At 38.4% G+C, this 16,544-nt stretch overlaps 1 protein-coding gene across 4 annotated transcripts in view; it reads left to right on the top strand.

Moving 5' to 3' along the window:
- CCDC141 (coiled-coil domain containing 141) overlaps positions 1-16,544 on the top strand; it is a 235,062-nt gene that overhangs the window by 171,910 nt on the left and 46,608 nt on the right. For all 4 annotated transcript variants that reach the window (XM_040227726.1, XM_040227724.1, XM_040227725.1 and 1 more), the window contains exons 10-14: positions 507-626; positions 3,195-3,386; positions 8,826-9,005; positions 15,220-15,399; positions 15,964-16,089. In XM_040227726.1, coding sequence (XP_040083660.1) covers positions 507-626; positions 3,195-3,386; positions 8,826-9,005; positions 15,220-15,399; positions 15,964-16,089 — 798 coding nt within the window. The remainder of the gene's footprint in view (positions 1-506; positions 627-3,194; positions 3,387-8,825; positions 9,006-15,219; positions 15,400-15,963; positions 16,090-16,544) is intronic.

Genomic DNA, 16,544 nt, shown 5'->3' with positions numbered 1-16,544 from the left:
TCACATATATACCAAGTGGTGCTGCCCTAGAGTCTCTCAGCCCTAAATAAAATAATCCATAGAGTGATCTAATACTTGTGCTGAACCTCTGTTTCAAAATGTACCTCTAAATTGGGCTCCATTCAGCATATAGTGCACGATTGTGATTTTAGGAACCAGAAAAGTTCATCTCTGTTGATGTGTTGACAAGTGCATTATCCTTTCTAGGTAATATAGATAATAAATTTTTAGAGAATGTGTATTGTTGCTGATATCTCATTGCTATTAATAAGATAAATATCTGTAAACATCTGTCCTTTCTTGGTGGGTCAGTAATACTACCTCATATGAAGAGCAGCATTATTAAATATAAAATTATGAAATATTTTAGACCATTTTTAGATTAAATTGATATATATTAAAGTATAATGGGAAAGTAAAGAGCAATATCTATCTTTCCTACACATATACATGCATATATATCAATAATTATTGCTAAGGCTGCAATATATTCTTTATTTCTGAAGGTTGAAATGTCCATTCAGAAAATCAGCACAATACTTTCCAATGCAATGGATGTTGGTTCCAGCCTTTGTGAATCAGAGAAGATTTTGAGTAAATATCTGGAACTAGATAAACAAGCTAAGGTAAATAAAATGAGTTATTATTATAGTTATGATTTTATAAATATAATTTCTTTTCAGTAGCTATAAAATTTAATCCTAGCTCCCTTAAGGGCTGCAATTCTAAATTAGTATTATGGCAAATAATGACTTAAAAAATCCTACTAGTATATGCATCTAAATTACTTATATGTGCATTTATTAGGGTGTTTGAACTCACAGAAACTCAGCATTATAGCCTGGTATTAGACACTCATTTGGCCCTCTTTCCTTGCCTGGGAGATGTTAGCAGCTCCTTCTGGGGGTTCCAGAGGAGGCAGGGAGAGTGCTTCTCTAAGGCTGTTTGTAATTTTCTGCTAGAGTAAGTTGCAAAAGAAAATTACCAAACACAACATTCATTAATGCAGATTCCAGGAGGTTTAAAAAAAATATTGTTTGCACACCCAGTGTTTAGAGACAAAAGATGCCCCTTCCTCTATCTGAAATTTTCTCTAGCATCCTTTCACCCCTTTTGCATGGCATTTGGGTTCGAATATTCCTGCATAAGGTCCTTGCCTGCCCCACCAGGTGGTTAGGAAGGTGAAACAAGTACCCATGTCTTCAGGAAAACGGCCTTGCTATCCCATCATTTCTTTTTTTTTTAATTTAATGTTTATTTTATGTTGGGGTATTATTGATTTACAATTTTGTGTTAGTTTTTGCTATACAGCAAAGTGCTATACATGTGTGTGTGTATATATATATATATACACACACATTCTTTTTCAGATTCTTTTCTCATATAGGTTATTACAGAATGTTGAGTAGCATTCCCTGTGTATACAGTAGGTCCTTGTTGATTATCTATTTTATATATGGTAGTGTATATAAACAGAGAAGGCAATGGCACCCCACTCCAGTACTCTTGCCTGGAAAATCCCATGGACGCAGGAGCCTAGTAGGCTGCAGTCCATGGGGTTGCTAAGAGTCGGACACGACTGAGCGACTTCACTTTCACTCTTCACTTTCATGCATTGGAGAAGGACATGGCAACCCACTCCAGTGTTCTTGCCTGGAGAATCCCAGGGACGGGGGAGCCTGGTGGGCTGCTGTCTATGGGGTCGCACAGAGTCGGACACTACTGAAGCGACTTAGCAGCAGCAGCAGCGTATATAAAAGTGTATATGTCAATCCCAATCTCCTAATTTATCCAGGAGTCTCCTTCACAAATAGCATCCCCACCTGAAACTCACAGATGAACCAGTATTTAAGGGGGTGTTTTTAATTCATTATTTTAAAAAAAACTTTTTAAATTTATTATTTAAAACGTCTAAAATGAAATACATGCCTGGAGTCAATTTCATTTTTTTATTTTAAAAATTTGAGAGAAAGGAGGACATTTCATAGGGAGAAACTCCTTCGTTTCCTTTTTCCCAGAGTACTCTGGGGAAGCAGCACTTGTAAATGAAAGTTACCTTTGGTTAGTGGAGTATTTGGGAAGTGTATTAAATACAAGTGCAAGAACAATCCCTCCTTGTTGTAAATGAGGGTGTAGCTCCCGCCTTTCATGTTTGCTTGGATCCTAGCCTGGTCTCACAACATAGCTCTGTCTGTGGCAATCATGTATGTAGTGCATGCCTACCCATCCATTGAGTCAGTGGTTAAATTTCATGTGCCAGAAATTACACTCAAGAGAAAACATACAAGAGCCACCCTAGGCAAGTAAAATTCACTGACTCTTTGTTATTCAGACCTCATCTGTACCGTATTCCCTACATGCATATATATGGAATTTAAAAACATGGTAACGATGACCCTATATGTGAGACAGCAAAAGAGACACAGATGTAAAGAACAGACTCTTGGACTCTGTGGGAGAAGGCAAGGATGGGATGATTTGAGAGAATAGCACTGAAACATGTATATTACCATATGTGAAATAGATCGCCAGTCCAGGTTCCATGCATGAGACAGGGTGCTCAGGGCTGGTGCACTGGGATGACCCAGACGGATGGGATGGGGAGGGAGGTGGGAGGGGAGTTCAGGATGGAGAACACATGTACACCCATGGCTGATTCATGTCAATGTATGGCAAAAACCACTACAATATTGTAAAGTAATTAGCCTCCAATTAAAATAAATAAATCAATTAAAAAAAAACTTATAAATGGAGATTTTAAGGAGACTGAATAATTAATATAGAATGTTTTTGAATTAAAAAATGAGTAAACAATTTCTATAAACTTACCATCTCTTATCTAATAAAATTAAGTACTTTCTAGGGCTACTGGTAAATTTCATAAAGCAATTATGTATAATTATTTTAAACATGTCTGTTTTATAACCTTTCATACTAAAACTTTCTATCTCTACACACACAAAAAAGAATGTTCTAAATAAGAAGTATAGCTAATAGACTGAAAGAGTAATTTGAGATGCTTTTCATTTAGCGGTGCCTTTTCTTGAATTTTGAAATATGTGCCTTTTTATTGAGGAGAGTTTTGGTACAAGTTCAATTAATAATCGTAATAGATGGCTGAACCGAAGGTAATGGAATGTGAGTGTTCATGATTCCCCTGTCAGCTGCTGACCCCCTGTGCTTGGCTTTCGTAGGAGACATCACATGAATTAGAAGCAGCTGCAAAACTCTTGACAGAGAAACATGATTTTGAACTTGATGAACTGGCATCGCTTTCTTCTAAAGCTAAATGGCTAGAGGAAGAATTAAACATATTTGGCCAAAGCATCAACTCCAGGTCACAAGTCCTGCAAACTTACGTGGCATTTCTAAAATCATCGGAGGAGGTACAGTACCTATGGGCTGACGTCTTTGGCAACACAACAAAGAGGCTGTGTTGAAACACTTTTTACTATGGCCTGCCATTATTTACAATATTCTAAACATAAAACAAAATTCTTTAAAAATCAGTCATTTTCTATTTTAAAGCAAGTCATTAGTCTCTTCAAAATACCTAAGCAATGTGTATGAATTATTTAAAGTACACAGAATTAGAAATTATGGTCTGTTGAGTCTGATCTCAGATCCGTCTTGTTTAATGCTTCTTAATAAGTTTCCTCTGAGAGCTTCTTAGGAAGCATTATTTTGACTGGTTTGTACTAAATAATCAGTGAAATTCCCTCTGGTGGACTAGCATTCCGTCTCTCGAAGGTCCCAGCTTCTTGAAGGTGACATCAGTAATAGAAAAGTGATTAGCCTCCAATTAAATAAATTTATATTTTTAAAAAAAGACAAAAAAAAAAAAAGAATAGTGCTAGAGTCCCACCTCTTAACTCTGGCCCCAGTGTACCCATGCTCTGTTGCTCAGTTGTGTCCAACTCCTTGTGGCCCCATGGACTGTAGTCTGCCAGGCTCCTCTGTCCATGGGATTTCCCAGGCAAGAATACTGGACTGGGTTTCCATTTCCTCCTCCGGGGAATCTTCCCGACCCAGGGGTCAAACCCGCGTCTTTTGGTTGGCAAGCAGATTCTTTGCCACTGAGCCACCAGGGGGGCACCTGTGTGCACTCTCCTTTCAGGGAGAAGGGTGCTGCTTCAGTGGCAGGTAGAGCTCTGCAAAATCTACTCAGGGGTGAAGTCACCAAAGGCACGTAGCCTTCTCCTCCAGTGCCCTCACCACACTCACCCTTACCTCGCGCCACCGTGAGCCTGTCTGCCCTCTTTGCCTCTGTCTACTCTCGTTCTGCAATAGTCTGAGTTCTCGCCATCTGGAGGAAGGCCGTGCCCAGGCCTTGGAAGTCTCAGGAAACCACTGTCTCCTTTTCCGCATCTTTCTTTATCCTGGATTTTTTTTTTTTCAATTTTTCTTATCCTTGAACTCTCAAGGTTTGGCAGAAGTGCTGCAACTGACAGGCTGCTCTGTTGATGAACATTTTCTCCAAACTTGAAATGGTGGAGAAGGTACAAAGAGATTCTTGCTCTGCATCTTCATGGCCGAAAATGTACCTTCTTAGTTCCCAGCTCATCAATTACTTCACTGGCCACTCTGGCCTCTGGGACCAGGGGCCTGGTGATTAGGACTGAAACCTCAGCTTGACAGACAGCACTTTCACAGAAGGACCTCCTGTCCTTTCATCTGCCCAGCTTTCACTCTGTTTTCTCACCCGGCAGAGGCTCCTGTCCCCACCCTGGCAGGGCTTTCAGTCTGTCCAGCCTCCTACTCCCGTGGGCTTTCCTTCTCTCCTCGCCAGCTTATTCAATTCCATTATACTCCCCATACCCTCACTTCCCTGGCTTCCACCCTCACTCTGGCAATTCCCAATTCTAGATCAACCCAACACTGTTTACTCTGCTTTTCTTTCCAAGCTCCCAGACACTCCTGTGGAAAATCAAACAATTGTGCTGATTGGTGCTGTTACAAATTCAAGCGTCTTCTCCTCAGCTGAGCACCCCCTCCCCCCGCTACCATATGCCTTCTAGTTGCCGCCCGTTCCGTAGTGACTCTCAAGCTTCTTACCACAGTTTCCATTCCTAAATCTGCACCCTTAGCTTGTATGTGACTGAAAAAACACATGAGTCCATTGAGCCAAATTGCCTTGTCTTCTATCAGCTTCCAAACCCACGGACATATTCTCCCTTCCTCCACTGTCACCAGTAAAGTGGGGTTTCCGCGTGTGTCCCCCCATAACCAGCCCTCGGCACCTCCCTGTCTGCTCCCGAATCCTTCAGAACGTAGCTTCAGCATCCATTCTTGAATTTTGAAACTTTGCTGCTTCTGTTTCTTCCCTCTCTTTCGTCTACAGTTCTCCCGAGCAGTCTTGCCCTCACTACGGCTGCCACTCTCTAGTTTTCCTTCCTTTCCCATCTGGACTCATGGGATGGGAAGATGACGTTTCTTTCCTCTTCTTGTTGATTCTCTCCAATCCTCATCCCACTGCCACTGAGTTTATCCTTCTTTCAGTCTTGCCTTTTACCAACTCTTCACTCCATTGAAAACACTCTTATAAGCTTATTACTTGCTAGTTGACAGATGAAACGGTGTATTTTCAGTCTTTATTCCACTTGATCTCTCTGCCGTATTTGTTTAACCCAGTTACTCATACTTACCTCTTTTGACTTTATAAAGAAAAACAGATTTAATGAGGTATAATTTACATACCATAAAATTTGCCTATTGTAGGATGTAGTGATTTTTAGTATTTATTGATAAAATTGTGCAGACATCAGTGCACTCCAGTTTTGGTATGTCTCCATCACCCCAAAAAGAGCCTATGAATACTTTTTGTCAGTCCTGGTTGCCAATCCCCCAGCCTCAGGCAAGCACTAATCTGTTTTCTGTCCCTATAGATTTGCCTTATTTGGATATTTCACAGAACTGGGGTAATCATCCTGTGTGCTTCTTTATCTTTTACTTCCTTTTCCTGATTCAATTCTCTGTTCCGGAAGTGTGGTGGGTCACAGAGTTCTTGCCTGTGCTCTCTCTTTTGTGCATTCTATACACTCTCCTTGTAAAAATCACCCCCAACCAACACACTTTTGGTTTTCAACGCATCAGTAACCCAAAATTAGTTCTTCAGCCCCAACTCTTTTGAGCTCCAGGCCAATATTTTCAACTTCCAATTATACTACTACCTACTGGTATTCTGTAGCCTCCTTAAAACTCAACAAAACACAACTGCTTATCTTTTCTTCAAACGTGTTTCCTTCTGTATTTTGGCATTGGATTAATGACCCCACCATCTTTCAGAAGTCCTGTGTAGAAGTTCAAAGTCTGTTCTAATCCCTCTGTTAATGAGCACTTATTTTGTATCAATACCTGAACTTTTAATTCCTGATTTTGTTTCATCCTTATAATATCCCTATATGTATTCACTATTATCCTCACTTTACAAATGAGAGAAACTGAAGCTCTAGGAAGTTAGACAAGACAGGTAGTAAACATCAGAGCTGAGGTTTAATCCCTAGTCTCCTCCCTTTTGTTTTTCCATATTCTGAAGGCCATGCTATCCCATATCTGTCTTTAGAGACAACCTGTGAGATTTCTGAATTCCCATCTTTGTACCATCATCACCTCCTCAGTGCAGGTCCTCTTCATCCTTGCCGAGGTTAAAGAAAGAAAATTATATCTGCCTGTTCTCTCTGCCTTCTTTAATTCTCCCTTTCAAGCCTTTCAAAAAATGATCATTCTAAAGCACGTCTGATCGTGTAACCTCCTAAAATTCAGGCAATATAACAAATATAATTTGTGATGCAAATTATAACTTTTACTCTCAAGTGGATAATGTATTATAGTTGATTATTAATTCACTTAAAAAAAAAGAAACTAGTCCATATTCAAGGGAATTCCTGTAATGACAACATGCTTACTTCCATTCAAGGAGGTTTGTTTTTGAGCAGTTAGGAAAGGAAGATGACTTAAAGTTTAGGTTCTGAGAATTTCACGTAACTGACAGCCCATCAGATTGGCACCCAGCCTGTAGTGCACAATGCCACTGACGTTCTGATGGTTGTCATGCTGATTTTGAGTCACTGTGAGAGCTGCCAGTTGTTTCAAGCGAACGAGAGTGTGTTACATCATGTTGAGTAGAGTACCAAATATGTTGAAACCTGCTGGCTGGCTTTATCCCAACCCAATGATCATGCTTGCGTCTTAACACTCAGCGTGTGCTATCTGGACTTCCCCCACACCAGGATCGTTTATCCTGCTCTTAACCAGCCCGTGTTTCCCCCTTGTACCTTCACACTCATTATTCCTTCCATCTGGAGCCCCTTCTCCTGTTCCTTGTCACCCTGGACAATTCTGAAAGGCACAAATCAAGTGTTACTTCCATTGTGCTTTCCAGTTTCTTTAGATCGAGTTGGTGGTCCCACCTCAGTGTGCCCAGAACATGGTGTGCATACTTATTTTCGTGGTATAATAATTTGCTTACGGTTCTCTTTCTCCCAGAATTATCTTTGGAAGCCCAGAGAGATAGATGCTTAGTTCTTACTATGAAATCTTAGGCGACCCCCTGGAGGAGGTAGCATTTTAACTATCTCATGAAGGATAAGTAGGAGTTGAAAACTGAGAACGATCACTCTGGGCTGAGGAAATAAGCATCAGTGAAACAGAGACAGGAATAAATGGAATATGGGGAAAGAAGAGAGAACTTCTGTGAGTGCCCTTTGCAGCACTCATTAAATTAAGAACAATGTTAAAATCTTTAAAATATAGTGACTAACCACTGCCTGAAATTTCGTACCTTCTTTAGATGGCTTTCAGTAGTTATGAACTCTTGAGTCTTGTCCTATTGGCTGTTATACTGAAAGAAAGTGAAAGTTGCTCAGTCATGTCAGACTCTTTGCAATCCCATTGACTGTAGCCCACCAGGCTCCTCTATCCATAGAATTCTCCAGGCCAGCATACTGGAATCAGTAGCTATTCCCTTATCCAGGAGATCTTTGCAACCCAGGGATCAAACCCAGGTCTCCTGCATTGCAGGCAGATTCTTTACCATCTGAGCCACCAGGGAAGCCCATTGGCTATTAAGTATTATTCAAAATGCTTAAAAAATTGTTTCAAAATTTTTCTACTACTTCTATAATACCCAGTTTTGTGTTAATCTATAGTTCTACAGGCACATTTGATTTTATATAAACTCTATCCAAAGAGACTGATTTAAAATAATCCAGTACTGCTTACATTGGTTAGCCAATGAGAAAATATAATTCTAGGGAGGTGAAGTAACCTCAATAACATTTTCTCATGGAGGCAGTTTAATATTAATACATGTACAGAAAATTCATAGTTATTAGTACTCTTTCGTTCTGGCTTATCACTGAGGAGAAGCAAGTCATGATTTACTGATTAGGAATAATTTTTTCACTGATTTACATTTCCTTTTGATTTGTAATCCTTGATATTATATGTTTATCTTTCTTCTGAATTATAAAACTCAGCTCTAAAATGAAACCACATTGGTCTTTGACATAAATTGTCCCCAGTTGCAAAGCATACACATGTACAGTACATAAATATGATTTTGGCTTCAGTAACTAGGTCTTCTGGATAATAAACTTGTCAGCTCAATTTACTATCCAGTGGTAGTCAGTCTGGTCTGTCAATAACCTACATAGATTTGTGTCTTTTCAGTAAGTTGACAGTACTTAATAATTATTTAAAGAAGTCTGAAATGTAGGTTCCAAGTAAATTTTTATATAGGCTTTCACTGGAATCTAGTATTTTTCCCTTTAAAAATGTTTTGAAGTGTTCTTAACTTTCATTTATATTCTCTCTCTTTTTTTCAGGTAGAGAAGCAATGTCAGGGCCTAAAGGAGTTTTACCAAACTGATATCCTACGAAAGGAGGAGGGCGGTGCTGAAGCCAAGCATTGGTCTGACTCAATGGAGAAGCAGTGGCAGCTATTTTTAAAGAGGAGTTTTTTAACGCATGACCTTGGGCTCGAGTTCCTTAATTTAATAAATATGGTAAGAACAACATTAAATGAGTCACACCTTCTTCAAGGATTACTTGTCAAAGTCAAGATCATAAATTCAAAATTTCAACTGTCATTCAGCCAGGCTGGTTTAGGAAGTTCTTTCTAGCTTCATTCACCACGAATAGTCCTGAAGCGCAGCATTTCTGTGCTTCTTTGGTCCTAGACCCCTTGTGAGTTTATCATGTGAAGGCCATTGTGTTTGTTAAGAAGAAAGAATAACAATAATTTGAATGCAACATTGTTATTATCACACAGAGTCCTCAGAGGTTCACCCCAAAGTTCTGAGTTATGTTGAGAGCATGCAACAAGATTCTTACAAGATTTCCAGAGGCTGAAGATAACATCTAGGATGAACCTTCATTTTGAAGAATATCTTATAACACCAGACTTTCATAGTGAAGCCCCATTGTACTTAGAAATGTACCCTAATTTTAGTTGTTAAGTTAGATTTGTAAAGTATGCTAGAATACTTATATCAACTTCAGGCCCATTCACTACAGAACTCTTATTCTTAAAAGATGGTTAATCCACTTCTCCTTCAATACCTCAAGTATCTTCCTATTAAAACTGTTTGTTTTATATTAGAAAATGCCAGCTTCTAGAAATGTTTGTTTCTTTTTTTAATGTTAAGTTGAATCTCTCTTCATATCTGATTCTAACCCTCTATAGATCCACAGAGAAGAAAAATGTATTCATATTTCATCCCTCTTACACTCAAAAAATTTTCAAACCTGGAAAACCTTTGCAAAGTCTAATTTGAGTCTTCTCCAGCTAACTAGATATAAATCCTTTCTATTATTTAAGAGTTGGTTTATTTTTTTCTTCATCCTAATCCTCCCTCCCAGAATTGTCCATGACTTCTCAAAACCATTCATAAAATGTAAACAAAAAGTAAAGTACCACTTCAACACAAAGTGGACATCATTCTTTACCAATGAGAACTAAGATTATACTAGTGCTTTTAGCAATAATTTTACTTTATTGGTTCATGTTAAGCTTGTGATGAAAGAAAACTGTAATTGCATCACATTTTTTACTGCAACTTCTGCCAAGATGGGTCTTTCCCATTTTATATCCTTGTCGCCTACTTATCTGTTACATACAAGTGTGAGCTTTTATATTTATTCCTACTTTATATCACTTTGTTAGTTTTAACTCATGATTACATCTTGTTAAACTAATTTTGTGCCTGCTATCTACTACATTAGCCATCTCTCCTGGGTTTAATTTCATATATTAATAAGTAAGCCTCCCACAGCTGCAATTAGATCTTTAATAAAAGTGTCTGAGGGGCAGGTTGATACTCCAATCCATTAAGCAATCAATTGATAAACCAGTCTTTAAAACAATCATTGACACTCCCAGTAGTAGTTTATTTTAACCAGCATTTCACAATCTTTTTCTCAAGTCTCTGTTGAAAGATGCTGCTAAAAGGAAGGTCTATCTACCCAGTATCCTATCAATTGTGTAAAATAATTTGGCAAAAACTAGGTTGACTCCTGGTGATCTAAGGGTTCTTTCCGAAGTGCTCACAATCTGCCTGATCAGTGATAATTTTATTGCCCTGGTTTTCAGCATAAAGCTTATTGATCAGTAAATCACATAGTCCAGCCGTTCCCCCATCTGATAATCAGGGCATTTTTCTTTCTCTAATTTTCTGGCCCTTCTCCCATTTTCTGTAGATTTGCAAAGATTGCTGACATCTGCAGTTTTCTCAGAACTCTGACATGTGATGAATCTCAATCTGGAGCCCAAATTCATTTGAAACAGTCTCTAACTATTCTCATCTACTTTGAGCTAGAATTTCTTCTTTATCTTAGTTGTTTCAAACTTTGTTGTTTAAAGACCATTCTTCTTTAACCTATATAGAAACAAAATATGCAGTAAATAATTCTGATTCATCTAACACTCACTATCCTTAAGCATCAGTGAAGACCTGTTGAGTATTTTACCTATGTTCTTATATTTGTGTTTTACTATAAAAATGTTATTTTTTACTTGGAACATTTAGAACATATATTATCTATCTATATCCATCTTTAAGATTTTTACTTTTTTCAATATATTGTTATGTGTATTTCTTCACTGTGTACTTCTCTAATTTGCACTTAAAAAGGAATTTACATATTTGCAAACTGCACTTTTCTCGGTCTAGCCTTTTTCATACTATCTTCCTTTTGAGAAATTATATTTTTCAGTTCTGGAATTTCTAGTTAGTCCTTTTTTTACTACATTATATTGCCAGCAAAAATCTCTTTTGTATCCTCTCTTTCTCCATCTTTCCTATGCTTTCATGACCATATTAATTATGGATATTTTAAAGTGTTTGTCAGCACAGTCTAACAGCTGGATCTGGAATTGTTTCTATTATCTACTTTTTCTCTTGGTTTCTAGTTGTGTCATCCTGTCTTGGGATGATGAGTGAATATCTATTGAATGCTAGGCATTATGTATAAAAAATTGTGATTCCAGATGGTGTTATGTTTTTTCCCTAGGTAGGTATTGGTGGAAGATCACTTAAGCCAATCAGGAGCTGGTGAATTGAGTCTGGACTATGGTTCTGTCAAGGCTCCATCTATTCTGATGACCTTGGGCTCTCATTGTTTTCAAGCTGGAGCTTGGTACATTCTCTGAGTTCTGTCTGCCTGGCAGGTCTCTAGCTTAAGGAGTCTTGGGGGACTGCTAAAAACCTCCACTCTGCTTTTCAGAGGCATTTACTTGGGTTTTCTAATCTACTGCCCTGCCCTGTTCAGCCCCAGTATTTTGTCAATGTTCTAAGATAAATATCAGCTGTGTGCTTGAACCCCCCACCTCCACCAGTGTCTGTCAAAAGCTCTATTGGTTTCTGTGTTCCCCAGTAAAGCTTCATGATCAGCTTTACTGTCAGCGCACAGAATGGGAAAAAGCCCTGGCTGCAGGAAGAGAGGTGACAGGTGAGCTCATCACTCTCAGATTCATCCTTCCCTGGAGTCTTGGCCTCTTTAGTTCTTTTGGACTTTAAATAGATGCCTTCTGCACTTATTCCAGCTTTTCTATTTGTTCTAGGTAGAAGCACTGCTCTGCCCCTGGCTACTCCATCCTACTCAGAAACAGAAGTCCTTTATTCCTTATTTAGAATGTTTAAGATCATATGGCCAGATTTTCATTTAAGATCTGTAGCAGGAATCCATTAAAAATTTTATTTTATATCAGTGTCTAAACTTAGGTTCTCTGATATTCAAAGGTCCATTTAGAGTTTTCAGAAATAGTGTTCATTTTACTACATAACTTGGTGGCCTTTTATCTTGACATTATAAATGTAGTCACTTTAACTCAAGGTCCTTACCACTATCATATGATAAATTTTCCCTTACTGATAAGAATTATAGTCTACATAATTCTTAATTTTATTAGTTCAGTGACATTCTGAGATAGAAAATTGTTGGTAAAGCAAGTATAACACAATTTTTATTCTCTTCATATCTTTTGGACATTAAGCTTTTAAACAAACATTAGTGCTGAAATGTGGTAACCAGTTTGGTGGTTAGGAAGGAAGAAGGCCAGTTGGCATTTTCTGCTGAGTGCTCTACTCTTGATTGTTGCCATGCTCAGAGTTTTCAAGCTTGAAATGAAAACATTTTTTCAAATTCATCTAAATATCATCACAATGAGAAAAACTAATTTTGGGTAGACATCTGGAAGACATCTTGATGAAAGTGCCAATTTACTAATGTATAGTGGCAAATAAAGAATGAAACCTGGAGTACTGCCTGCCAGTTATCAAGATATCTGAAAAGCAAGATGTCAGAAGACCGTTCATTGTGTGTGAATCTACATGGAGAATGGAATATCTAGTGCCCTATTTACACCACATGATGCCAGATTTGTCAGTGACCTTATACAGAAGTCTATGGATTGAGTAGTTAGTGTTTACTAACCAGACCTCAGGCAAAGTATTTAATCTTTCTGAGTGGCCACAGTACTTACATTTGCCAAATGCATAAGCACTTTTCTTGAATCCTGGTAGCTAAGCATCAACAAATCCTACCATAGCGCTCTCTTTTCTGGGCCTCATTCAAGGCATACACTCTTCAGATTATAGTTGTCATTGACATGCTACACATTCCAATTTTCCATTAGATCGTGTATTATGTAACATTTTTATTAATAGTTTCTTAATAATATGTTAAAGATACCCTATCTTTATTTATAGCATAGATAAAAATACGATTTACTTTAGGTATTTCTGTGGCTAATATCTTTCATAATATGTGTCTTGTTCATCACAGTTATAGAATACACCATTTTATTATTAGATTCCCAAATTCATTGGAGAAATCACATATAGCACCTGCAGGCTTTTTTGCAATTAAATGATACTTTATAATGTCTACATTAATATGATTATGCAATATTAATGTCATTTAAAATAATTTAAAAATAAGATAGCCTACCTATTATTTAAAATGTCCTGTTACAGATTCATGACACTATCTTCTAACTATAATATAAGAAGTCTTTTGACTTTTAGATACCCAGCTGTCATTGCCATTATAGAAATTCATGTACAGTTGCTCCTTAGAAATTCAAGGATTTCCTGAGAAGAGTTGGCCATAAAGCAGATTTTTGTTTTGCTAAACAAATATTCTTCTGCCTTGTTTGATGTTTGGACATTAAAAAAGTACATGGTTTTACTCCTTGGTCCCCTTATACTTTTCCCTCTAATTGAATTTCTATTATTTAAAACCATTGTTTAAAGGATTTCAAATCAGATAGCCAGAATATATGAAAGTTGGGAAGAGAAGTCTTGGAATTTAGATATTGTGCTTCTGGTATACAGTGTGTGTGTGTGCTCAGTCGTGTCTGACTCTCTGCGACCCCATGGCCTGTAGCCTACAAGACTCCTCTGTCCATGAGATTTTCCCCACAAGAATACTGGGTGAGTTGCCATTTCCTCCTCCAGGGGAATCTTCCTGACCCAGGGATTGAACTGTGTCTCCTGCATCGCCTGCACTGCAGGCAGATTCTTTACTGCTGAGCCACCAGGGTAGAGAGGTACAAATATAGAGATACGGTTGGCCCTCCATATCTAGGGCTTCTACATTCCTGGATTCAACCAACTTTGGATCAACAAAGAACACTATCCAGAGTTGGTTAAAACCTGCAGGTATGGAAAGCCAATCATGGGACTTAAGCATCCACTGGTTTTGATGTCTAGGGCAAGTCCTGGAACCTGTACCCTCCTCCCGTCCTGCCCGCATGAATACCAAGGAACAACTGTATATAGATGCACATTTCAGATCTCATAGAAGGGAGTAACTTGAGGAACTTCTCACAAGGAAAACTTAAAATAATTGTAGTGTATACAATGGGATAGTACAAAAAGAAAAACCTGGAACAATTTGCCCCCTCATGGCCCCTAATACTGAGATATTGACATATTCTAATGTATGTTAAAAGGTGGAATCCACTTCAAACTGTATTCATTAAAATAATCTCAGCTTCAAGTTTTCTGTATCCCTGTGCTCATTCAGTCATCCTTTAAACCCCAGGAAATAAACAAAACAGAAGGGGACGGAAATGCCAGCGAAGTTGTGAACAACTAGCAAGTTCATGTCCAAGTATATATTATGGGCTCCGAGAGCCCAGCCTGTGCACAGACCTTTCATGTCGTGGTCCATGCGCAGGTTGGAAAATAATTTCCAGACATAAGGCAGAAGGAGAGGAAAATAAGGTTTATTAGAGTGGGAAACACTGTTAGAACAGCAGGTCTGCTCAAGGGAGAACCGACATTGAACACGGGTCCTTAGTCCATTTTTATATTCAGAGTACAAGGAGCGCGATAGGGGTGTTATAGGTCATTTGCTGATTGGATGAGGCACACATACTGGTGGAGGGAAGAGTAAGGCAAACACCTTCTTCTCATAGGAGGGGAGGCAGGTTATACTGCTCAGGAGGACCTGAGATCCTTTAATAGTTATAACGTGGGGGAGGGAAGGACAATAAGGGTCTGTTTTTTCTGTTCCTGCATTCCAAGACAATCCTGGTTTTTTTTGTTGTTGTTCTTTTGTCCTTGGGACACCACATTTCAGACTTTTCTTGATGGCAGGACTGTGTTCTGCTTTGGCTGTGATAAAGCATTTGCCTCTTAAAAGAATTGTATGCAAAACCATGTTGTATTTCTTGGAAAAGAAAAGCCATTACACAGGTTATTAATTCCACAGGCGAAAGAAAATGAAATATTAAATGTGAAAAGTGAAGTACACATCATGGAGAACACTATGGAAAGCCAGAGGGTGGAAAGAGAAGAACTCAGCCGCCTTCGGACAGCCTGGCAACTTAAAGCCTCTGCAAGCAAGCCCGTGAAACAGCAGTGGGCAGCATTCAAAGAGCAGCTTAGAAAGGTGAGGGAACATTCAGTGGGTTTTATTGAGACTTAAAAAGAAAAGAAATTCTGACACATGCTGTAACATGAAGGAACCTTGGAACTGTAAGTGAGATCAGCCAAACACAAAAGGATAAATATTGGGATTCCACTATTGTGAGATACCTCGAGTAGTCAAATTCAGGGAGACAGAAGGCAGAATAGAGGTTATCAGATGCTGAGGGAAGGGGGAAATGGAGGTTGGTGTTTGTCTGGGACAGAGTTTCTGTTTGAGAATATGAAAAAGTTCTGATAATGGATGATGGTAATGATTGTACACCAAAGTGCACTAATGCCACTAATCTGCACATTTAAATTGGTTAAAATGGTAGGTTTTTTTGTTATGCATATTTACCACAGTGAAAAGAGGGCTTGTGCTTTTATTCATTGGTGGTTTAGAACCAGAAGCTCACTCTAGGTAGTGAGTGTTTTCATGGCAGTTGCAAAGTTTGATGACATACCATGTCATCACTGGAATGATTATGATGTATTTGCTGGTGGTAACAAAGAAAACATATGCATAACTATCTAATGTCTATTTCAGACCACACACAACTTAAAACTTCTTCAGGAAGCGCTTATGCCTGTGTCTGCACTTGACCTTGGAGGGAGTCTCCAGACCATTTTAGGTCTACGGAAAAAATGGAATGAAATGAAGCCTCAGTTCCAGGTGAAGAAGCAAACTGATGGCCTTGGGTGAATGAAAAAGAATGAAAAACTGTTCAGTTGAAGCTCACCTAATTAATTTTAACCATCTGATGAATTACAAGTTTTTCAAAAACAAAAGCATTGCTTTTCTAAAAGTCCATGTGTCAGACACATTTTTCTTCCTTTTTAAATGCAATGTGCTATATTTGATGATATGCAAACATTCAGGCTACAAAAGGTCCTTAATATATTCTTACCTTAGATTATTTTAATTTAAATTATTTCCTTATTAATGTATTTATCATATATTTATTCCAATTCTTTTCCTAAAAGGCATAGATATGTTTTTGATTCAGAGGTCTCAAGGCAAGGCTAGACCCTCTCTGACACAGGGCTTCTGCTGTCCTCTGTCACTGAGATTATCCCTGTGATGTTATTGTCCCCAACCACTGCCACCCCAGCCTTCGGCCACCATCC

This window comes from Oryx dammah, unplaced genomic scaffold, assembly GCF_014754425.2.
Source record: "Oryx dammah isolate SB20612 unplaced genomic scaffold, SCBI_Odam_1.1 HiC_scaffold_27, whole genome shotgun sequence".
Taxonomy (NCBI): domain Eukaryota; kingdom Metazoa; phylum Chordata; class Mammalia; order Artiodactyla; family Bovidae; genus Oryx; species Oryx dammah.
This window is presented reverse-complemented; position numbering and strand designations above follow the sequence as displayed.